The following is a 22964-nucleotide window of genomic DNA, read 5'->3' as shown; positions in this document are numbered from 1 at the left end:
GAGCAGGAAGAAGATAATGAGATCAATTAAGACAACGGCTGGTAATCCTTGAGCTCCCAGTTCTTTGGCTGTCAGAAGATTTGCTATAACAGTGGATCCTGCACATCATTAGCTCAAAGAAAGACTGTCAAGAGACCTAACTCTTTAAAAGGCAGAGAAGCACTTGTCTTCAGATTTTGCTTTATTCATTTCTAGTGTTGTTTTTCGTTATCAAACTCTTTCTAAAGTAAAATAAATGTGATTTAAGATTGACCTGGAAAAGATTTACAATCAAAGGTAAGCTATTCTTCTTTTTGTTTTGTGGAGTAATATGACAAGTTTTGCGACTGCTTATAACTTCTTCCCTTTTAAACAAAATCTCCAATAGGAGATTTAATACTTTAATCAACATAACCCATTCATTTATTTGAACTTTACAGTGTTGAATGTAAACATTTAATAAAGTGGATTAAGAAAAAGTCTTTGTTAGTGATGTAAAAGACCTACATACAGTATACTATATATTGCAAAAACTTTATGAAAGCTATTTGTTCCAAAGCGATTATAAGTTTAGTGGGTAATTTTATTCTTTGGTTTGCTCAATTAAAAGAAGGACGGTTTTGGTTCAGACCCATTCTTCTATTAATGAATAAATACAATTACCACCAATAAATAATGTTTCTTATTCACTTTGGCTATATTTGACTATCAGTTAGTTTATCTTTAAGACTGACAAGTAAAATCAGAAGAGATTTTAAAAGAAAATCCAATACTTTTTTTTTTACTGTGCTTTACATAATCATCCTCAACAGACTCCATCTTCTTGGTCTCAGTGTTTGAAGGAAAGTTTCTGCTATTACCTAATGAGCCATTAGGGCTGAAGCAACATCCAAAAAGCTCCTAATGAGCTCCAGCTACATATGTTGTAAGTGCTATGTCACCACTGATCCATACACTACTGTACATCTAAATCAAACTTCATCCAAGTGATTACATTAAACAGTCCATTTCATTCTATAGGCTCTATTACTAAAATAAGCACAAAACAGGTATGTATTTTCCAAAAGTATCACCTACTTACTCACTCTGGCTTTAAAATTCTCACCTGGTGTTGCAGATATGTGAAAAGTATGTCTTATTCATGAATTCAATTTGCATACATCCCCTGATAAACAATTGTCTCTTCAAATGGCTTCTTTATTAACAAACCCATCTACCACATACACCCAGCCACTTATCTGCATGCACAAGGAAGCACATTATCTTTGACACATGCACGTGTTGCCACCCTTGATGGCCAGGTTAAAAAACAAGCATGCCCCCACTCCTCATGCAGCATCTTTTCTTAACCACCTTTCATTGCAGTGCTGAGCACAGGGCAAGAAAAAAAAAGAGAAGAAAGACGATGAAAGACAGGAGAATCGATAAAAGGCCATTATACATCTGTGCAGCTGGGTACAAGGGTTGAGCGTATGGGGGCTGATATGGTCGAGAATGAATCATGTGTTTGGGAGCAAACAACCTACAGACGTGCTGCTCAGAGGATCGTTACTGTATGTGAATGTGAGTGGGCTGAAGGACAAAATCTGCTCTTGTTATTTGCCTCAGAGCAATATTTCCATTAGTTCAGGTGACTTGCTGGCCGTGGATGTCTCAGAGTGCTTTTGGATTTGTTACTCCTTTCAAAGTGTATAGTAGGTCACTCATGCAAATGTACTTTACCTTACGTTGAGAGTGCACTGTATGACATCCTGTCTTACAGTGTAGTACTCTAGATTATGCAAAATCTATGAACTATCACACATTACACAAATACACTGTAGTACAAGTTTGGAAGCTCCCAAAACTGTAACACATTCTGAGTTTACAAACAACACATATTAAAACTTTGACAGAATATACATAGAATGTCACTTGAAGAGCAAATGCAGGAGCTAGAGAACCATAAAATGTTTAGAGTATGAAACAAATACATCACAATTATCCTTTGTATGCATTGAAAACTTATATCTCATTTCAAAATGCACTATATTGGCTTAAACACTTGTTTTAAGTGAAAGGGAACTACCCTATTGTATGTGGATGGTTGCTTCTTACTGTCTTGAGAAGTATGAAAGTTAAATTAAGTGTGAAAGGTATGTCCTACATTCCCTTGGTTTGAGGCCTTTACGTATTATTTTACACGCTTCCTTCTTTCTGCTGTTTTTCATTTCATCCTTTTTCTGGGTCCTCTTGCCCTGTGCCCTTATAGCTGTATGCAAATGTCTATATAAAGCTACCTATACCCAAATATAACAGCAGCAGAAAGTTCACGCTACAAATTTCAGATTGCTATGGCTTAGGGAAAAGAGGCTGTAGTAAAATCATTTAGCATTCAGCAGATGATGTAAGAGATTAAATGGACTAGAGTGTAGTTTAGAAAAATCAGAAATGAAAGTACGTTACAAAAAAATTTGACCATATCACAGATCTTTACTACAAATCTTTGTCAATTATCGGGTAACTAGAAATTCAAGAGACAATTTTTTTCTAGGTAGTAGGACATGTAAATAGATGTTTTCAGTAAAGGCAAGAATTAAATAATTTGTGTTTAAATCGTTTGACCACAAATGGTAAAGCAGATGTAGTTGCAGTATCAGCAAATCAACAGCTGGGGGCAGTTTGCATGCATTTAGCCATAATTACTTGGAGTAAATACCACTAATGATTTAAATGATGGCCTGCAGTGATTTATACTCCCCTCATTAATTAGATATTGATTTATAACTTGTTTGCCAGGCAAATCAGTTGGTATTTGTTTTTGTGTAATCTGAGCTCTAAATACATTTAAAGAGATTAAATATTAAGCGCCTGTTGTTTCCCAGGCTCATACTTTCTACATCAAACATTAGAGGGGAAAAAATGCCAAAGTCTGAAGTGATAAATCAGCTGTCCCAGACTGTATTCTGTAGACTTTTTCCTGTTTCTCTTGGCTGTTTGTTTAGAATAAACTAGAGAGCTCTGTTCCACTGGCCTCTGGCCTTTAGCTGTCCAAATGAAAAACTCTCAAACTGGACTATCAGAGAAGGAGTAAGGCTGAGGGAATTCTACCAATTGAAGAAAATGACATACAACAGAATCACTAGAGCAGGTTCCAAAACTCTGACTGACATGGGCCCTGAGTGTGGAAAGTGAACTATAGCACATTGTGTGTGCAATGTACATGTGCTAGCTTCTTCTAAGTACAAGGTTGTGCTTTTTGACATCCTAACACTCACTGTTGCATACTCAACTGCTTGGCCTACTATATGGGCCATCTGGGCATGTGCCCATGGGCCCTGACCCAGGGAGGGACCCTTTCTGCTAACAAATATGTTTTCTTTTAAATCTGTGAGTACACCTGTAGGAAAATGTGCAATGATTGTAATGGAAGAAAATGGACATCAGTAACAACCAAAATTTTAGTAGAGAAAGAAAGTGGTAAGAGTAAGAAGTGCCGGCATGAACAAATTTACTCTCCATAAGATTAATGACATTTTGAGCAAGTCAGCATTAGCTTAGAAGCATCGCACCTTTACCAGCTATGCTCAGCCTGAGCTAACTATAACTTTAGCAACTGTAAGGGAGAGAGGACTTTCGCTTTTAAAGCAAATAAAACGATAATTAACAAAAGTGGGTCAGAAGAGGCTTTCTGCAGTGTTCTTGATGGTAATCAAGTCAAAGCTGTTGAGGGAGCATGTCTTTAAAGACTTGACTTACACCTTTAAAAGAAAAATAACAACTTCTAAAGGTAAAAGCTTGCATGCTTTCTGTGAACTAAGTTAGGTTACTATAAACTATTCTGATGGTGCAGCCAGAAAATATATACAATTTGCTTATTTGATAAGGTCTTTGCATAACATAGATATTGCATCATTAAGGTGTGGTGCTGAGAGTTATTTCAAGTGCAGGATTTTGCTTTTTTATTGTGTGAATTTGCCCATTTCAACTGATGACTGTTCTAATTCAACCTGCACTTAGCCACACTATATACAGTAATGGCCTTTTTATATCTTCAGTCAGTCACATTTCAGCAGTACTTGTGAGCTCTCTGCTTGGGTATTTTTTCATTGAACACTATGCTGCCATAATTTTGAGTCATTCACCGGTTTGGAATTATTTAACCCATTGTATTGTTTTAATGCTATTTTTGAGTGAGTTAGAAGTACTTGTCTCCCACTGGGCCATAAAGCCATCACAACGGATTGCTGGAATTTTAGAAAATCAGAGTGATTCCACTTGGTGCAAACAGTGCATTTCTGAAGTATCTAAGACGCACTGGCAGCTTCTATAGAATAGATTCTATTTATGTTGATTGTCGTTTTTTCTCCACATTGATGTAGAATATAACTAAAATATAGAAAATAACATCAAATTTAATATAACATAAAAAATAAATAAATATATAAGCAAATATTCAAGCTCACCCATGATAGATCGCAAAAAAAGCCTATAAGTACACTACTATAACAAATGATTACGCTATTCTCACCTAATTTGAGTCCATTGTGTCTAGCTTATGTAAAAGCTGTCTGATTAAGGTATTATTAGGTATGCAGTTTGCTGTCTCTCAGTAAATTAATCATTACCTCTTTAAAAGGCAGTGGGATCTTACCTGTTAACTTCACTGCCCAGACACCCCTCGGGCTACGAACCCAGCCTTGATACTGGAGAATGCATAACTCCCACTGGAGTATAAGAGTAAAGAATAAGCAATCAAGGAACTTTATTAAACTTCAAAGGAAGTTTTAAAATGTTTCTTACGTATGCAGGTTGCAATTAAACAGATTGACTATAACATTCTAAGCTACTGATTAGTGGTGCCATGCTTAGCACTAGTACTTTGTTTTGCCTCCTAAGATCAGTCCTCAGACTACATTTTCAGTCTTCCTTTTGCTGCAGTCTCGGACATGCTAAACTCTGGATTTTCCTTTCTCAAGATCAGTCAAGACACAGTTGCAACTTTTATTTACAACTTAGTCTGAAACTCCTGGGGGCATTCAAATGCAGCTAATGACATTTCTTACTTGTGCCTACAGTATATGTCAGGGATAGGATGATGAGAGAGATAAGAAAACAAGAGAGAGGAACATTTGCCAGTGGAAACATATGGATTTTTTTTTTTCTGTGTTTATATTTCACTGACAAAAAAGAAAACGGACTTAAGTTCTCCGCCTCCACTTGTCGCCTCCACTCACTCTGCCTGCAGCTTATGCTAAGTAAAACAGTGTTTAGCTGGATGTTTCAGCACTTCATAGTTGTTTCCTTTGTTGTCTGTTTTTTCCAGCTTCTCAGGTTCACAAAAAAGTTTGATATAACTGAGGGTCTGCTTACAATAAAGTTTATTTTTCATAATGAAAAAGCTGGTCACTCGGTGCATCCAGTCAGATTGGAGATCTGTTACAGATGTTTTCTATAGGGCTGCCACATCAAGATGTTCCTAAAACATTTGCAGCAACAGCAAAAGCGATCGTCTTGAAAATTATCTCTCATTGATCTGGTGCTTGTCACAGCTCCTGACAAACAGCTTTTGTAACCGAGACATATCTGACTGCTCAGGCATCATGAACACCAAATGAATCATTAACATCGACCTAAACTTAAGCCAGTGAGCCTTTAAGTGGTTTGAGGTTCTAACTTCTTGGGTAACCTCTGGGATAAGTAATAGGTGCATAGTTGAGTAATTTTCATTGGCCAGTCAAGGGAAGGTTAACAGCATGGCTGTTCTTTGCATTTTTTTTTTTAACAGTTTGAGGAAAATGTCTCTCATTAAAGTATTAAGTAAAGCATATGGTATGCTGCTCTATCATAACTGTCATGATCACATGGAGTTTGTCATTTAAGTGGGTCAAAGTTCTGTGTCTTGGGTGCTTGAATTTGAGTTAACTGTATTCTTTTTTTAGGTGTTTTCTTAGCATGTGTTGTTTTTTAATTTGCTCCATAATTCTTTAATGCCATTAGTCCAATTTTATTTGTTCCTTAGTCTTGGCTTCCACTAAGCTACAGTTATTTTCCTGACTTTACTTATCTGGTTTCCACATCACAATCACACCAGTGTCTGAGCACAATTATTTTCTTTCCCATTCTGTATGATTTCAGTACTGCTGATCCAGCCCTGGTTAGAGAGTGTATGCATGTGTGAAGTAAATTCTCTACTCCTATTATTCATCTGTCTTTGACTTGTTCAATTTGGGTGTCATAAACTACAATTGTGACTGTAACATTAATATCCTAACTATGCTTTTAATCCCTTATTTCCAGTTAATATAAACTGCACACTCTTAACCAAAGAAGGAAGTTGTGTGATACTTTCACCAGCTACCATCAGTTTAACTAAGCCCCATTTACGCTATGTTTTTGAAATCGTACCGAGATCGGTCTTAGCATGGTAACCGAGATAACTGTTGAGTGTAAATGGCGCAAAAAACTGAACCGGACCGTGCCAGACACAACCTATCCTCGTTAGACTGGTACTAGTTAAACAGCAGGGCTCAGCGTGGCTCAGTTCTGGCTCACTTCTCAGATAACAAAGAGCGCATGAGCAGACCACGTAATCTCCTTACAGTCAGGCTCCGTAATCATAAAATTTCGGACATTCGTAAAAAATACATGCTTCCCTACCTTGCCATACAATTTCCAGTGTTGAGCAATCAGTAATCTTAGCAGTGTGATGAACCCCAAAGTCTGTTTTTTTCCGTGCATATGTAAGCCCTGATTAGACTATTGTTTGTCGTATCTCCTTCTCAAAAGCTGACTCTGTCAAGTAAATTCACCAAAGGCTGCCTTCTTAGCCTGACTCTCTGCAAACAATGAAATATCAGAATTATAACCAAACTTCCTGAATGTTACGGACATTGCCATGTTGATTTGATTGTTTCTCTCTAGAGAGCAGTAGTACCCTAGATTGTCACATGAGGAGAGGTACGGTGTTACGGTGATGTGTAAATGGCTGTGAGGAACCAAGCTCGGCACGCTTAACTTATTCAAGCTCGGTTTGAACTCAGCACAGATCAGTTTTCGGAGGGTAGTGTAAATGGGGCTTAAGCCGAATGCCTGCCCTATTGTAATTACTTCATTCTTTCCACTGTAATAAGTACCTGCAACATCTGTTACTCTTTCTTTGACCGGACAGTTTCAAAGGTTCTTTTCTTTACATTTGTTTTCCAAACTACAGAATCAAAGCTTTTATGTTTTGTAAGCCCTAGTTGTCTCACTCGATTGCCATCTGTTGAAAAAAATGGATGTATTAAGATAGGAAAAAAAACTGAATTTGGCCTAAATAAACATGGCTCTAGAAGAATGTGCTTACACATGATCACATAAAAGTTAATGCAGAGCTTTGTGTTAATGCTCTTCATTATAATATTGTGAGACTTTGTGCACAAGGCTAACGATATAGGGTTTGAAATAGAATTAGTTTCAGAAGCTATGAATAAAATGCTAATGATTGCATTTGGGATGTACTGTAAAGAGCTATGGGGGCCACACTGGCTGTCTCTTCTAATGAGAGAACAGAGAGGCACAGCGCGGCAAGCAAGGGATCAAAAATTCATGGGAGGATGCGGTAAAAAGTGGCACACTCTCTGCTGGCAGGTCTTCCACTGTGTTTTAAGATTGTAAATGAAAAGCTTTCATGGTTTCTCTCCCCATCTGCTTTGCTGGATTCAGGTTAGGATTTATGCACTTTAGTATTGCAAATTTAATTTATTCTCTCATAAATGTCAGGGGAAACACATTTTACTTTAAAACAAACAATGTGCACCATTTATTTCAATGAAAAGACATTTACAAGGTGAGTTCAAAGTCCTGATAAAAAATATTGTCATTAATAAGGATTTTTTAATGTATAAAGGCTACACAATCTGCCTTTGGCTACCAAGGCAAGGCAGTGTCAGAAAAGAAGCCTGAAGGATAAAATGTAAACGAGAAACAACGATTTCTGGTTTGGTGAATGTATTAAAGTGACTGCAATAGGGGTATTGATGTGTGTTGCGATACGATATGTGCCACAATACTTGGATCACGATACGATATTATCAAAATATTCTGATATCACTATGCCGCAATTTTTTTCAGCCATCACAATGTAAATGTATAGATAAAAAAATAAGCAAGTTTTGTATATGTTCATCAGAAGGTGATCATTTATTTTCGTATCCATATTTTTGGGATTTGATTCAGTCTACGTCTTCTACTGTGACAGCCTCATCTACAGAAATGGTGCTGCGCCACACAGCACAAACTACAAGAGCGGCGGGGCAGAGGTATCCTATTCTCCCTCATTGTTTTCAGGTAAAATTTTTATTTTATTTTTTTATTTAAATTGATATTAGGATTTCAAACATCGATATGATATTGGGCAGCCAAAAATCATGATATATCGCTAAATCAATATTTTCCCTACACCCCTACTGTGCAATATAAAAAAACCAAAAACAAAGCAAAATAACCCCACAGATTTGTTAAGGAAGAAAACTCACTATAAAGCACATTAAAGACCATTAGCATAGGTCTAAAGTTCTACCTTGTCATATTTAAATCTACAAGAGCGGCGGGGCAGAGGTATCCCATTCTCCCTCATTGTTTTCAGGTAAAATTTTTATTTTATTTATATTGATATTAGGATTTCAAACATCGATATGATATTGGGCAGCCAAAAATCATGATATATCGCTAAATCAATTTTTTCCCTACACCCCTACTGTGCAATATAAAAAAAACAAAAACAAAGCAAAATAACCCCACAGATTTGTTAAGGAAGAAAACTCACTATAAAGCACATTAAAGACCATTAGCATAGGTCTAAAGTTCTACCTTGTCATATTTAAACCCAAGTAAAGAATCAATCGGCTCCAACAGAAAACCCAACCTTTCAACGGAGTGAAGATAACTTAACCTCATGCAATGTGCAGCGTCTATTTAATGACACCATTTCAATAGGGTTCAGAATTGACACCTCAGTCTATTTGAGATATTCCAACAAAGCTACAGCCATAGTGGAGACATGGTTACCTATGACAGGAAATCAGACCTCCAAAGGCTAAAGTCGTCTATTTGACTAAAGAAGGGTTACACTGTTCATATATTAGGGGCCATTATCAACACATGTTTATATTTTCTGTGTGTCTCTGTGTTGTCTTGAGTCATCTTTATAACTTCATGAGGATGGCTTGATGGATTTTAGCTCGGAAGTTAAAGGAGGTGTGTCACTAAATTTGGTGGTCTGGTCTAAGATGCCAGGTCTGAGTTTCTGTCCCACTCTGGCCTGGTTTATATGTGAACTGATCAACTATGTTTGGACTGGGCTCATAATTGCAGTGAAAATGTTTGGATCAAACTAGGAAACATTAGTAGCGTTGTCAAAATTTGTTGTGCCCAGGTGTAAAAATGGTCTGGGATCTGATATATTTAACTAAAGATGAGAGGTGAAAAACTGAGCTTTTGTTAATACATCGAATAACAAAAAGAAGCACAGGAGCAGCATGAGTAAGGCTACGTTCACACTGCAGGCCTTGATGCTCAGTTCCGATTTTTTTGTGAAATTCGATTTTTTTATATTGCCATTTACATTTCAAATATATGCGACTTGTATGTGATCTCCTGTGTGAACTGTAGTCATACAAACAAGTGTCCCGCATGCGCAGTAGAGGACGCAATGACGTCACAGGCCAGCGTAATCTGTGTTTACGGAAGTAAACATGGATGGTAGTGCCGGAGCGCATCTAGCGATCTTTGTCAACCATAAAAACACAATCTTTTCAAGCTGGTTAAGCATAAATACTTCTCTCCGCATCATTGTCTGCTATGGTTATTGTTTTTCTTGCCGCTTCTTTATAGCGAGCCAGAATAGTGACCTTTGCCGGGTATTAATGGCGTTCAGGTCGGATGAATATGACCAGGTCGTTCAGACACAGGTCGCATTTGAAAAGATCAGATTCGTATCGGATTCAGGATCACATAGCCAAGTGGCCTGGGTCGCATTGGAAAAAAAACGGATCTGAGTTGTTCAGACAGCCAAGAAAAGATCAGATACAGGTAGTATATGGGCCAAAAAAATCGGATTTGAGTCACTTCAGGCTGCAGTGTGAACGCAGCCTAAGAGACACAAGAAACACAACAAGGTGATTAGAACAAAAAAATCATTGTAAAGCATTGCCTACAGTGTCAACAAGGATTTAATCTGAAAACGTTTTTTTTTAGAACTTACTGACCTGATCTGTAGTTTGTACAATTGGAGGATGGCATGAAATTTTTGTAAAGTTATTAAAGTGTTTTTGTAATTAGATCTTCAGTCTTAGGTGCATTTTTCTACTCAATTTGGAGATATAAAAGTTGCTCATTAAAAATAAGTTAATGAAACTGTGAAAGAAGCAAGAACCCATGACCTGAAAAATAAGAAAGGAGAGATAATCATCTGGTTAGATGGGCATTTCGTCTGTGGAGCATGAAACTCAAAATAATATCAGTTGTTTTGAGTTATTTTGTTGTTTAGAGTGAAGTCTTTTTTATTTTTTTAAGTATAGCTTTTTGGCATTTCATCAGCTTATGAAACATAATATGTATATTAAGGTTATACTAAGACTGTTCTATAAATAAAAACTTCAAATGGGCATCTGAAAAAAATATATATTTTACTTGTTAACTGGGAATTTTCAGTACGGTACATAGGCCTTTTTTATGGGGCTTGAGAATATACAATCTTATGTTTTAGAAAAGTGAAAGGCTGACTGAAGAGGAGAGATGAGAATACATTTCGATTGATAAAAGCAAAATAACAAATGTAGACTGAGAAAAGGAGTGAAACAGAGCAGAGGACACTACAAAAGACTTGCAGAAGGAAAGGCTGCTCTATTACCACTAACCTATTATCACTTTTTTTCCAGAATATTTATATGAAATGCTAAACCAGTGAGGATAGGCAAACATATGAAAAAAATATGTAAAGATACATGAAACTGTAAGGTTCTTGTTCTTGATTTCCTCCTAATCTTTTTCTATTTTTCATCTATGAGCTCTGGTCACGTTGTCTTTGTCATGTCTTTGTCCTTTTGAGTTTTCAGTTACAGATTGATTAATGCCATTCTGTGTTTTCTATGTAATTGGTTTAATCTCCATTTTGTGTCATTCTAGTTGTTTTTTGTTTGTATATGAGTTCTTATGAATTTCTTGTTACTCTCTTTTGCCCCCTTGTGTCAGTCTCCTTTCCCATAGCCCCTTTCTAGATCCTTCTGTCCACACCTGCTCCAAATCAGTTAATTACTCCATTCTTTAATCGATGTGTCATATATACCCCTCCTCTGCAATTACTTTTTGTTGGACTCTCTTCATTCCTTCATTAACCCATGTGTTCCCCTGTTCTGGTTCCTGTGTTCCATGATTAGTTATTTTTGGATTTATGCTTCTGTTGCCACCACTCCTAATTAAATCTACAAGAAAGCACCTCAGCTTCTATCTCTGCATTTAGGTCCTCTAAAAATCTCCACTCTGGTAATCCTTAAAGAATAGGCTGTGCAACACACATGGTCTGAGCAAAGGGTTTCTGGCTGGCAGCTAGAAATACTTGGTCCCACAAAAGAGAGTGAGAGGAGGAGGGAGAAAGGAGTGATCTGAGATGACCAGTGGCACAGTCTCAGTTTTTAAAACCATATTCAAAGCAAACAAGAACTAGCCAAGCATGTTTAGCGATTTAGTTTCATATTCCAAAATGAAAAATCTTACATATATACAATCACAAAAACAAAAACAATTTCCAGTGTAAACATCAGGATTTAATTCTATTTCCATTTGTCTACCTGCCCAGGGATGGTTTGAATAGTATCAAAAGAAAAGAAGAAGCAATTAACTTGAAATTTATTTGCAGACATCTTCTTCGGAAGGTGGTCTGCTGCAGCTCTTAGCTGTGTCCTTGGAATGGCTTACAGTTTTAGTTCAAAGGGAAAGAAGAAAGGTGGTACATGCGAGTTGTTTTAGCCAAAATAATCAGATTTTCTGAAGTATTAGTCTTACTCTACTTAGGAATCAGAGATGGCCTTTTTTGTTTTCAGCCCATAACTAGACCTAGGAGATCTGCAGATTGTCCATCCATGCAAATTCTAAGCTCAAGCTAGCTTCTTTTATTTTTTAGGAACAATAAAGATGTGGAAGTCATGGAGCCTTGCCAGCGACGATACAGTGCACTACAATGTCCTAGAGACAGATGTTTGCAAGGAAACAACTGTATTACTTTTTCCCACACATTTCTGTAGTGGAGCTAGATTTGAAAAAAAAAAAAAATAAAAAATAAACAGATTCACTGGAAATAAGGATTTATCCATGCCTTTCTTAAATTCAAATGGACAGCATTAGAAGTAGGTAATACTGCTGCAGTCTGAGGTTATATGAAATAACTTGAGGAAAATTAGCGGTGAACTGCCGCCTAACCAAATAGTTTGACAAGAGCTGACAAATTGCTTCAAAGGAATTTGTTTTTCATTTACTGGTACCACTAAAATTGAGGGATTATTAAACATATATAATTACTCTTAAACTATTTTGAGATACTGAGATTGTATTTCCATTTGTGAATAAAAACCAATTATGCAGCAGTTTATCATGTTTACATAATGTAATTAGTCTCCTGAGGCCACTCGCCAATTCATCAACATTTAGAAGATAAAAATCCTAGTTTAATTAACTTCTCAAAGAGCAAACTCTGTAAAGCATTCCCAAAATTAAATTACACGGCTGTGTTAAAAAGAACATCCGTTGTGTTTTTTTAGAGAGTAAATGATGATCAGAAAGCGAGTTTTTAACTGCAGTTTTTGTATCTGCATATTATCCGTAGTTCTTGTTTTAATAAATCCATCCCATAGGAAGACAGGGACCCAAGTGATATGACGGTTCACTGAAGGAAGGCTAAAAGCTAAGCTCAGATTCCATTTTGTGGACTGCAGTGACCTCTTTGTCACTCTCTCATGTAATGGAAGACAAATAGATGAGTTAGAGACTGATGAAACACTTTAACTTCTCCGAAATAACAAAAGGTTTTCTGATAAAATTCAGGAAGACAAAAACGTCTTATTACCAAGTCCCTTGTTACCACTAAAAATTATTTTTGAAGGGTTCTGGAAAAAAAAAAAAAAAATCAAACTAAAAACAGAGTCTTAAAAATTGATAGATAAAACTTGATTACAGATTAAAACAAAATCTGATTATTTTTCAAGTTGAATCCCTGTTTGGCAAAAAAAAAAACAACTTCAAATTATTATTTTCTTGACAAAAAATGATTGAGCATAAGGACCATTTATGTGTGTTCGGCCTGAAATATTTTCTGCCAAATATTGAATTTGTAATTTACAATACTCAATGTATTATGAACCAACAAATATTTTTTTTAATTACTATAGGGTACAGTTTTGAATTGGGAGAGAAAGGAGGATATTTGTTCAGTTGTGTGTCCAACAAATTTTAAAACATAAAACATTGCTGTTTGCCAGGTTTTTTTATTATTATTATTTTTGGGATATAATTTTCATGATTTGATCCCCTGTGCAAAAGAAATGTTTCGTTATGTCATACTGATACTTACATTATTACATCATAATAATCCTAAAACAGCCGCTATGTGTTTCCTTTTTAAATAATCAATGATACATACAATAATGTGTCGTATCTGATATAAAGCTGCTGTTTTACCTGCTCACTCTTTAGGATTAAGGGAGTTAATTCAATTGTGGAAGTTTGACATCATTTTTTATAATATGCTTTTAAGGGTTAAGAATGAACTAAATATAAATAAAAACATTTGGAACCTTGTGGTGTTTCTTCATTTTATGTCAATAGTATTTTTTTCCCGCTCAAATCTATTCATTTGGATTAGATTAAGTTTCTTAAACCTCTGAGGAACTGCTGCTGCTCATGTAAGCCATTGTTAGGTAGGTAACATCAAAGTTTAAAGTGGTCTGAAACTGGCTTCAAATGAGCATAAAATGTGTACAGGATTGTCACACCTTGAACAGCAAAGCTGCTTCTTTCTTACCATAGCAAGTGGCACGATACCGCCAAGGTCCTGGGGTGCGAGACGGATAAGGGTCTGCACTTCACTGGTCAGGGTGCGTGTGAGTGGATATTCCACCTGCCATGTCACCTCCCTGCTGCCCTGAGTCACTATCAATCCATTCACCTCCAGATCCACCTGCAGAACACGCTGGTAGCCCACTGCTTCAACCCTGTGAAAGGAAGCAAAAATAAATAAATGAAATAGAGCAAAGGTAGGAATAAAACTGCCAGAGTCCAAATAAACTTAAGTTAGAAAGATATAAATGAAAGATTAAGAGAAGTTACATTGATAAACGATGTTAGATCTATTTCTGTAGACTAGAAACTTTGTGTACATTTTAAACAATGAACTTCAGCATTCTTATAAGTGTGAAAAGTTTACTGTTTCCTCATATTTATATGTATGTATACAATCTGGAATAGAATGAATTAATATTGACATTCATTCTCAGTTGAGGAAAAGAGAAATAAATTCAGCACTATAAGGGCCATGGTTCTTGAGATGGCAAGAGCCAAACAGATTTCTTCTCCACTAATGTATATGAAAACAATGTAGAAAAAAATTCAATGAATGCAAAAACCATATCCCTCAAACAAATTAGATTTTCTGAATGCTTGGTTTTATTGGGCCAATCCTTTGTGTGTCAGAGTCAAAATTCAACATACAGAGAGCACACACTGTCTTGAAAATTAATATTCATACTCAGGGATCTAGAAGTGGCACTCATGCATACAAAAATGGAGTCACTGAACAACACAACCCTGTTGTATTATTTCGAAAAGCAAACATTGGTAGAGACAATGAGAAAAGCTATCTTATTTAACTTATGTTATGTTGTTTATGTTGTTTGTGTTGGTTTTTTTGGGGGGCCAACTAGAACAAACTCAAAGAGAGTTCTAACCTACTGAGAGGAGGGGGGGGGGCATTCGGGCAGAGATGAGGTCCAAGCTTTTCATCAAACATATTTTGGGTAAGTCTGTATTTACGTCTCCTTCCAGCTCTCCCATATGTTCACACTTTCCATGCAAGCTTCACTTCAAAGCATTTTTTTATTTTTATTTTTAAAGGATGGGCTGTTAATAAGTACGGAAGAGGAGAACACTTAGGGAAAGTGAAAATCAGTATGGATGAGAGGAAAGAAAACAGCAATTCTGGGTCAGTCAATATTTGGGAATACTAGTATGCTGTTCGCAAAAAGCCACAAAAAGCCTTTGATGGGGTGATCCCAGGGGAGGGGAATATATAACAGTGTTTTACAGTAAAATCCACTACAGGACACCAGTTCAGTGTCATGTTGGGCTTCAGCAGACCATAAAAATTACCAGAGGTTGAATATCACCAATAAAGGGAAAACAGGGTTTTTCCTGGAGTTTTTTTTTTTTTTTTTACTTTTCTAAAAAGAAGTTTGCATAACAACTGAATTTGTGAATGAGCGTCTTTTTATTTGGGCTTAAATTAATATTCATTACCTTGAGAGTGAAAATTGTATATTATGTGGGTATGTGTTTCTGTAATAAATTTTCACAAAAGCAAAACTTGTTAATTTATTGTGAAATGTATGAAATTCAGATATTGTCAAAATGATTAATAAAAGGTTGACATATAAACATGCACCTGCACTAATTTGTCAAAAGGAAATTGATTAGTTGTCAGGCACGTACACAAACAAGACTAAGCAACAAACATGCAGGGGTTCTAGAGGCTTTGGAACAAATATTAAAGAATCTAAAATTAGTCTGTTTTATACATATTAAAACCAGTTTGGATTGGTTCCTTGAAATTATTGCTGAAATAAAACCCTGTTGTCTATTAGTTTTAATGACTTTACTCTTGATCTGAGGAAGGTATTCAGAGATTGTACACGAGTGGTTAAAGAACTCTGCACAGCATGGTACTGCTTCCTCGCTTAAGAGATGTTTGAGTCTTCTTGTTGACTTTTTATAACTTTTCTTGGCAATAATTTAGTTCAGTATTTGCATTAACTGACCATAAAACTACTCTTTTGAAGGCATTTGGCTTGTGCCTTTTTGGTAATAGGGCATCATTGTTTTAAAATGTAAATAATTTTATATGTAATTAAGTATCCCTTAGCTTATGTTTTAGAGGTCTCTTACTTTGAAGGATCTACATTTATGTCTGTGATATTGAATTTATTGCAATAAGGTTTAAATAAGAATATTTTGTTTTAGTCGGCAGGTCCCTCAGGATGTGTTCGATTTTTAGTTTGTACCATTCTAACCAGATTTCTTTTCACATTTTCGGTGAGAGGCTAGTTTATCTGTCACAACCCTCTTTTCCAACAAAATATGCGATCAAACAGAAACAGATAGTACGATCTAACACTGATGTTCCCTCAGCTTGAAGTTCACCTTTAATATCTTTAGAGGATATTCTGGGATCTTTTGTTACAATTCGTATTATCTGTCTCTTTGATCTTTCATACATTTTCATCTTTTGGCCACATCCAGTGGAGGTTTAATACAGTCCCCTGGAAGTAAAATCTCTGATTAATAAGCACAACATTAGTCACAGACATATCAGGCTGCTTGAAGATGGACTTATAGCCTTTATATAGCACATCCTGTAAATAACTTTCTGTCTCCTGAGATAACACTGTCCTTAGCTTCATCTGGTCCATGTAGGGTACACAGCATGTCACCAAAAAGCCAAGTGACAGCCTTATATATAAGCCCAGTGACTGAATACAAAATTGTAAACACCTATGATGCTACTTATTGAAAACATTTTTTTCATTCTTTTATAGGGGTCCCATCATTTTGTCCAGGCCTGTTTCATTAGTTTATTGCTTTATTCATTGTTTTATGGTTGAGAAGCAATGTCTGACTTTTATTTTTTCATTTTAAAGAATTTTTAGTTCTTATTATTTTAGTAAGATTCAGGTTATGTCGCACCATAGTGGATTTTTCTTTAATTAAATAAGGGGATTCAACAATGTTGTCCATTTATGTTAGGAGCTTTCTCCTAAAGATATGTGAAATATCACTGAGAGACTGATCTGTGGCAGGAAACTGAAAATTTTATTAATTTACCAAATTCATCAGGAGATGTAAGATCTTCTACTAGAACCAACGGCATGAATGTTTATGTTTCATAATGTGTGTACAGTAGTAGCTATTCAAAATATTCCTACTTACCTTGATGGGCCCTTGGCTGGTCCCCTAAGATTCCTTTTTTTATTAGTAATCTTTGTACTAAAATATTCTGTCATGATTTGTGTACATTGAGCTCTAAAGAGAAGAACCTTCTCCTGATCAGACCCTCTAATTTAGTGAAGGGGTGGAATCAGAGTAAAAAATATGCATGCCCAGGAGAAGGACTGGGTCACTCCAGTGGCTGGAAGTTGGCTTCCATTCAGCTGGTGTTTGACTGGGAAGGGCCATTTTGAATGGCTGCTACTGTATATTCCTTTCATACATTGTTGTCTCTGCAGATAAAGTATCTGCAGGTTTTTTTATGTCAAAACTGTGTACAGTATAGTCCACTACAGTGGGCAGTAGTTTATCATACAATACACTGCTAACCACTAGTCATCCTCTGCTGGTGCAAAACAATTTTCCCAAATCCAAGATGGTCAAATATTGTTGCAGACACACACAAGATAAGGATGCTACTGCCCGCTCTATGAAATGAAGATGAAACTACTGAAGTGATGGTGAATAACTACTACAGAGAAGCACTGGTTAATGCTTTAATTTGGAATGTGAATTGAACAGCATGTAGTGACAGTGAACAGTCGCTTTCAATTTTGCCTTTGACTTTGAAGCAAAGTTGAAGAACCTGTGATTATTGATGGAGCTCAAAATGAAAGGGGCCAGACAGAGCAAGACAGAACTAAGTGAGAAAAGCAGAAATACTGTACTTGGAAAAACAGGGACATTTGTTTTGAAGGATTGTCCTCTTTATTAGAATAGTTTTTGTATTTGCTGCTATTTTCTAATATCCATTACAGTAAAAATGTCCAAAGCTGTTTATTGATTATTTATTCTCCAGATGCACGGTATTTATATTGTAAAACATTGTACAGTACAATATCTTATTTGCCTTTTTTAATTCTGTCACTTATTCTGTTATTTTTATACACTTTGTTTAAGCTCTACATTTGCATGACCATGTTTGTTAAAATCTTTTGATGCTGTAACAACACAATTTCAACATTGTGGGACAATAAAGGGATTTTCTATTCTATTTTCTGTCTGAAACAAAAAACACTGGATTTCTTGAAGCATTTATTTCCTTGGAACTATGGTTCTGAGTTACCAAATGGTTGAAATATCTTGTGCAAAATTGTTTTTTGTAGTTTTAAAAAAGTCATCTAAAATTAGAAAGTTAAAAAGGAGCATACTGGATTAGACTAGAAAAAGATCAGTGTCTGATTGAGTGGGAGGGAAGCAAGCAATGAGAAATTAGTGTTAGAAAGAGATGAGGGATGTGTGCAAAATCTAAATTAATGTATTAATCAGTGCCGATATTCTAAAATCTGTATCCTATCAGTAAAAGTTTGAAAATGACTGCTGATCGAATAATGGACATTTGTAAAAAAAAAAATATATATATATATATACATTTTGTTGCCAAAAATGAAAACACAGAAGAAAATAAATCCTGGCTAAGGTTATTATTAGTCATCCATAAATGGGAAATAATACTCCATGAAACATATTTTAATATAAAAAAAAAATCTAATTTGCATAATCAAATTGTTGTTTTTTTAAGAATATTGCAGTGATATATGAGTCATTATTTTAATCCTGGCAAAGGAATTGGCCAAGTAAACCTTAAATTCTGACATTGAGGCAGTGGTAAAGAAATATGTCCTAATAAAGCAAGTAATAGATTATTACTGGATAACTGTTGGATGACCCCCAAAAGAATGTACAGATTCACCATGCTAGAAGTTGTTTTTGTTATTGTGTGCAATTTTTCACACTCCTTTGCACACTGCAGCAGGTCTCATGTGGATAACTACACAACCAGATGTCAATATAAAAAAATATATGAACTGTCTAACCAAATTTTCTCATTAGTAGTCATCAGTTGAATTCTGTCCGTATAAGTTTACCATTTTATATACTGTGTCTTTTTGAGAAAGAATTTTAGATTGTTACAAAGTCTGAAAGCTTTTGAGCTTTACCCCATGCTGAGTACAAGGATAGTGACTGTAGTGATTATGTAGTTTGCACTTTTAGTGTGCAATTACAGGAAAATTAATTATCTGCAACAGGCATTCAAGCTTCACAATGAAGCTGCAAACAATAGAAGCTTCAGTGCAGAAGTCTACACTCCAATACTGGGCCCGTCCCTCATAAATCTGTGTTTTTCTATGCAGGATTTAATTTGTTTTCAACCCCTGTTTAGACTTATTAGCTGAGCTGCAGTGATTTGTTGTTCTCAACAGAGGGCAGTGCGCTCTCTTCCCTTCTCACTACTCTTTTTCACATGAGGCTTGGATGAATGCCTGCAAAGATTTGGCCAAGGGGTCAGAATGCTTCTCTGTGTCTCATTAGAAACATAACTGCTAGATTTGCTTTGTTCTCTGTGCAATAAAGAAACTATTTAATGCACTCTTAGAAGTATCACTTTCACCTCTTTATACTCTACTTGGATTATAACAGGAAGAGAGTGGACAAAGAGATACACATTAAAAAAACTCATGGGAACAGGGTTAAGCTCCCAGAAAAAGCAAAAATTCTAAGGATTACATAAGAGACTACTCTGAAAAAGGAAATAGTGACAATACCCTGATTTAACAACAGGCTTTTGGGGGTGAAATGAGGTGGAAAATCGGTTATGTCAATTCGAGGGGGCTTTTGAGCCGTCTCTACTTGTCATTGTTGAATAGAAAAGCACAAACAGAACAAGGTAAAGGAATCGACTCAAAGGAAAAATACCTGCCTTTTCAATTTGTTAAGATACATTTCAAACACCTTTGTCACAACAAATGGTCTCTAAGCGAAAAGTAACAGCATGAAAAATAAAAAAAAAGACAACTGAAATTCTTTTATTTGAAAAGACAAAAATAAAAAGTGCAGCTAAAAAGCACATAAACCCAGTTAACCAGCAACTGATGTTTTTTTTTTCTTTTCACTGTTAATATCTCTGAGGAAATCTGGATGTCAGAAAGGCAGCAAAAGAAGAAAAAAGTCTGCTGTCTCTCCTGGAAACCCAATAGGAAGGGCTATGTTCACACACAACAGTGTTTCTGCTTAGCACCGATAAGGATACATCAAAGACATAAAGCTATTTCAAAACATTAAAATGACAGTGATCCCACCAAGAGATAGTGTTATTATTATAGTCATTTTGTACCGCCATTTTAGCAGTACTACACTCCAAGAATGGATTGGTTGGAAAAACAATTGGTTAAACTAATGTTGGTTTGATTAACCAATATAAAGGTCAGAAACTGACCAAGCCATTGGTTTTGGATCAAACAATTAAATTGGATAACCAAACCACCAATAAAAATGCTAAATGGTAACTCTGACTGTTTGGCCGTAGTCAAATGGCATGTACCGGTACTTATATAGCGCCTTGTTTTTTTTTTTGTTTTTTTTTTAATAGCACCTTTTTTCAAGGCAGGAGACTTGACCAAAGTGCTTTACACTACATTCATTCACCCATCCACGCACACACTGATGTGTGGCAAGCTACATTGTAGCCACAGCTGCCCTGGGGCTCACTGACAGAAGTGGGAGCCACCGGGCCCTCTGACCACCATCAGTAGACAATGCAGGTGAAGTGTCTTGCCCAAGGACACAACGACAATGAAAGTCAGACTCAGGGTTTGAACTGTCAACCCTTCGAATTCAGGGCAAACTCCTACATCCAACGCCACTGTCGCCCCAAGTCAAGTATAATGTGTAATAGTAATGGCCCTTGAGAACAATTACAGTGATGTGTACCTCTAGAGCATGCAAACTTTGGCTTTAACCTTGGTTGTAACATTAGTAATAACTGTAAATTCCAATAAGCAATAGTGGGTATAGTGGTGTTGGACGTAGAAGTTTTCTTTGCAACCAAAGAATTGGTGTTGCAAGCCCTGGTCCTGGCTTTCAATGTTGTTACACTAATTAATATTTTAGTCAAAGTGATTAATTTGTATTGGTTTTATCTTTTACCAATATAGTTTTGATAAAAACATTAACTTCCATTGGCTGTTTTAACAAAAAGATTGGTTGGACACATAAACAACCAGATTGGTACAACTCAACAGAAATTTAATTTCTTGGTTGTATTGACCGACCTGTTTTTTAGGGTGTATACAAATGTATTCCAAAAATGCATTGCCATAAGAACATTTGATTAAATACATTTACCTTTAACTTTATGTGGCAATTCCATGAGCTATCAAAAAGTCCTTAATTCTGGAAATAGTCAAAGTCAGTGTTCAATCTATTGTTACCTATATACAAACACAAAACAAACTACCCGGTAAATTGTTGTTTCTAAATCAATCTGGGGCACTTCTTGGAGAAAATGCATACATAAAGCTACTTACAGTATTCTAACTGATGTTATAGAAAAATATGTTCAGTAAAAAATATTCTATCTTTGCTCTTCTAAAAATGATTTACATACGTGTGTGTATAATGGTTAGTCAATTTTACGATTCTACTGGCTATAACACTATTAGGAACATGATAAATATAAGTGAATTCAAGTTTGTGAATGGATTTTTAAGTACATCTCTTATTGCTTTGTTTGCAAGTGTCCCCAGAAAAAAAACTACCTTTAAGGGCTACATGACCACTTATTTTAGCTCTCACTTCACACAGACAAATGGGACACCCTACCCCCTCAGATGCAATAATTAAGTACCGACGAGGGGGCAAGGAATAGTAAAATAGCCGAAATTATACTTCTTGGTCTATTTATAGGGTGAGGAAGAATTTTACCTTGGATTCAAATGCATGACACAATCTTCTGAATTGATAACAGTGTTAAACTGTACCCTTTTCTACTGTCTTTGTTTTTTTTCTTTTAAGTCAAATACATAACAAAACATGTATTGTGAGTGAGAGAAACGCACAAAGATTTAATGGTTTACTTTTATAAGGAATGAAGCTAAGCTAATATGATATACCACTTTTTAGGAAAATGAAAAGCAAATTTACAGACTTCTTGTAAGGTATGCTTTTTTTAGCAAATTTTTCTGCAGATGAGGTTATGCCTCTTTGATGTGCCTTAGACAGGATGTTTGGCTTCTGAAGCCATCGTGCACAGTCTAATTTGTTTATACTGCATATTTGACCAAACGTGGACCAGGACACCTGTGTGAGAGGCATTCTAAGGAAGATGAGATCCACCTGCTGGCCGGAGAAAATAAACTCTAAGCAGATGGAGAAATTGTGCAGACACGCAGTAGAAACAGCTGTCTTAGCTATAATTGAATCCTGACGCATGAGACCAGCAGTCATTCAAACAAAAAGGAGGTGTGATGACAGGCCGGACGAGCAACTCCTGCTGTCCATCTGTTCAGACATAAAGAGGTACCTTCCGTATTGATGTAGCTTGAATTAGCCACATGTTCTTTTTTCAAACCGAAAAACAGGACAGAATACATAGTTTGACATTTTGTCACTTTCTTTTTTTAGTAACCACCTCACAAGCTGTTTGTGAAAAACGTGTGAAAAGCTAATCAGAAAGACTTTATAGTCAGCAAATGTAAACAGAAAGCCTATTTCTGTTGGATATATGTTTATGGTGCATGTGTTCAAAAAACCTAAGGAATATGAAAGCAATATGGTGTTATTCCAAACATATTTCATGAACAGCAAATAACTCGGTAAGCTGTAAAATCATACTCCCCCACACATGTGTAACTCTTTTTTAAAGGTGTTAGGTACTGAATGCAATCATCTATTTATGAGTGTTTTTTTTTAGCAACAATCAGTAATTTGGTGTTGCA

General features: G+C 35.9%; 1 protein-coding gene across 1 annotated transcript in view; it reads right to left on the bottom strand.

Moving 5' to 3' along the window:
* The window catches only part of si:dkey-112m2.1 (transmembrane protein 132C), a 249902-nt gene that overhangs the window by 39517 nt on the left and 187421 nt on the right, over nt 1-22964 (bottom strand). Inside the window, exon 5 of the mRNA XM_038299355.1 lies at nt 14015-14204. Coding sequence (XP_038155283.1) covers nt 14015-14204 — 190 coding nt within the window. The remainder of the gene's footprint in view (nt 1-14014; nt 14205-22964) is intronic.

The sequence above is a fragment of the Cyprinodon tularosa genome, unplaced genomic scaffold (genome assembly GCF_016077235.1).
Source record: "Cyprinodon tularosa strain WSP-4 unplaced genomic scaffold, ASM1607723v1 ctg425, whole genome shotgun sequence".
NCBI classification, from domain to species: domain Eukaryota; kingdom Metazoa; phylum Chordata; class Actinopteri; order Cyprinodontiformes; family Cyprinodontidae; genus Cyprinodon; species Cyprinodon tularosa.
This window is presented reverse-complemented; position numbering and strand designations above follow the sequence as displayed.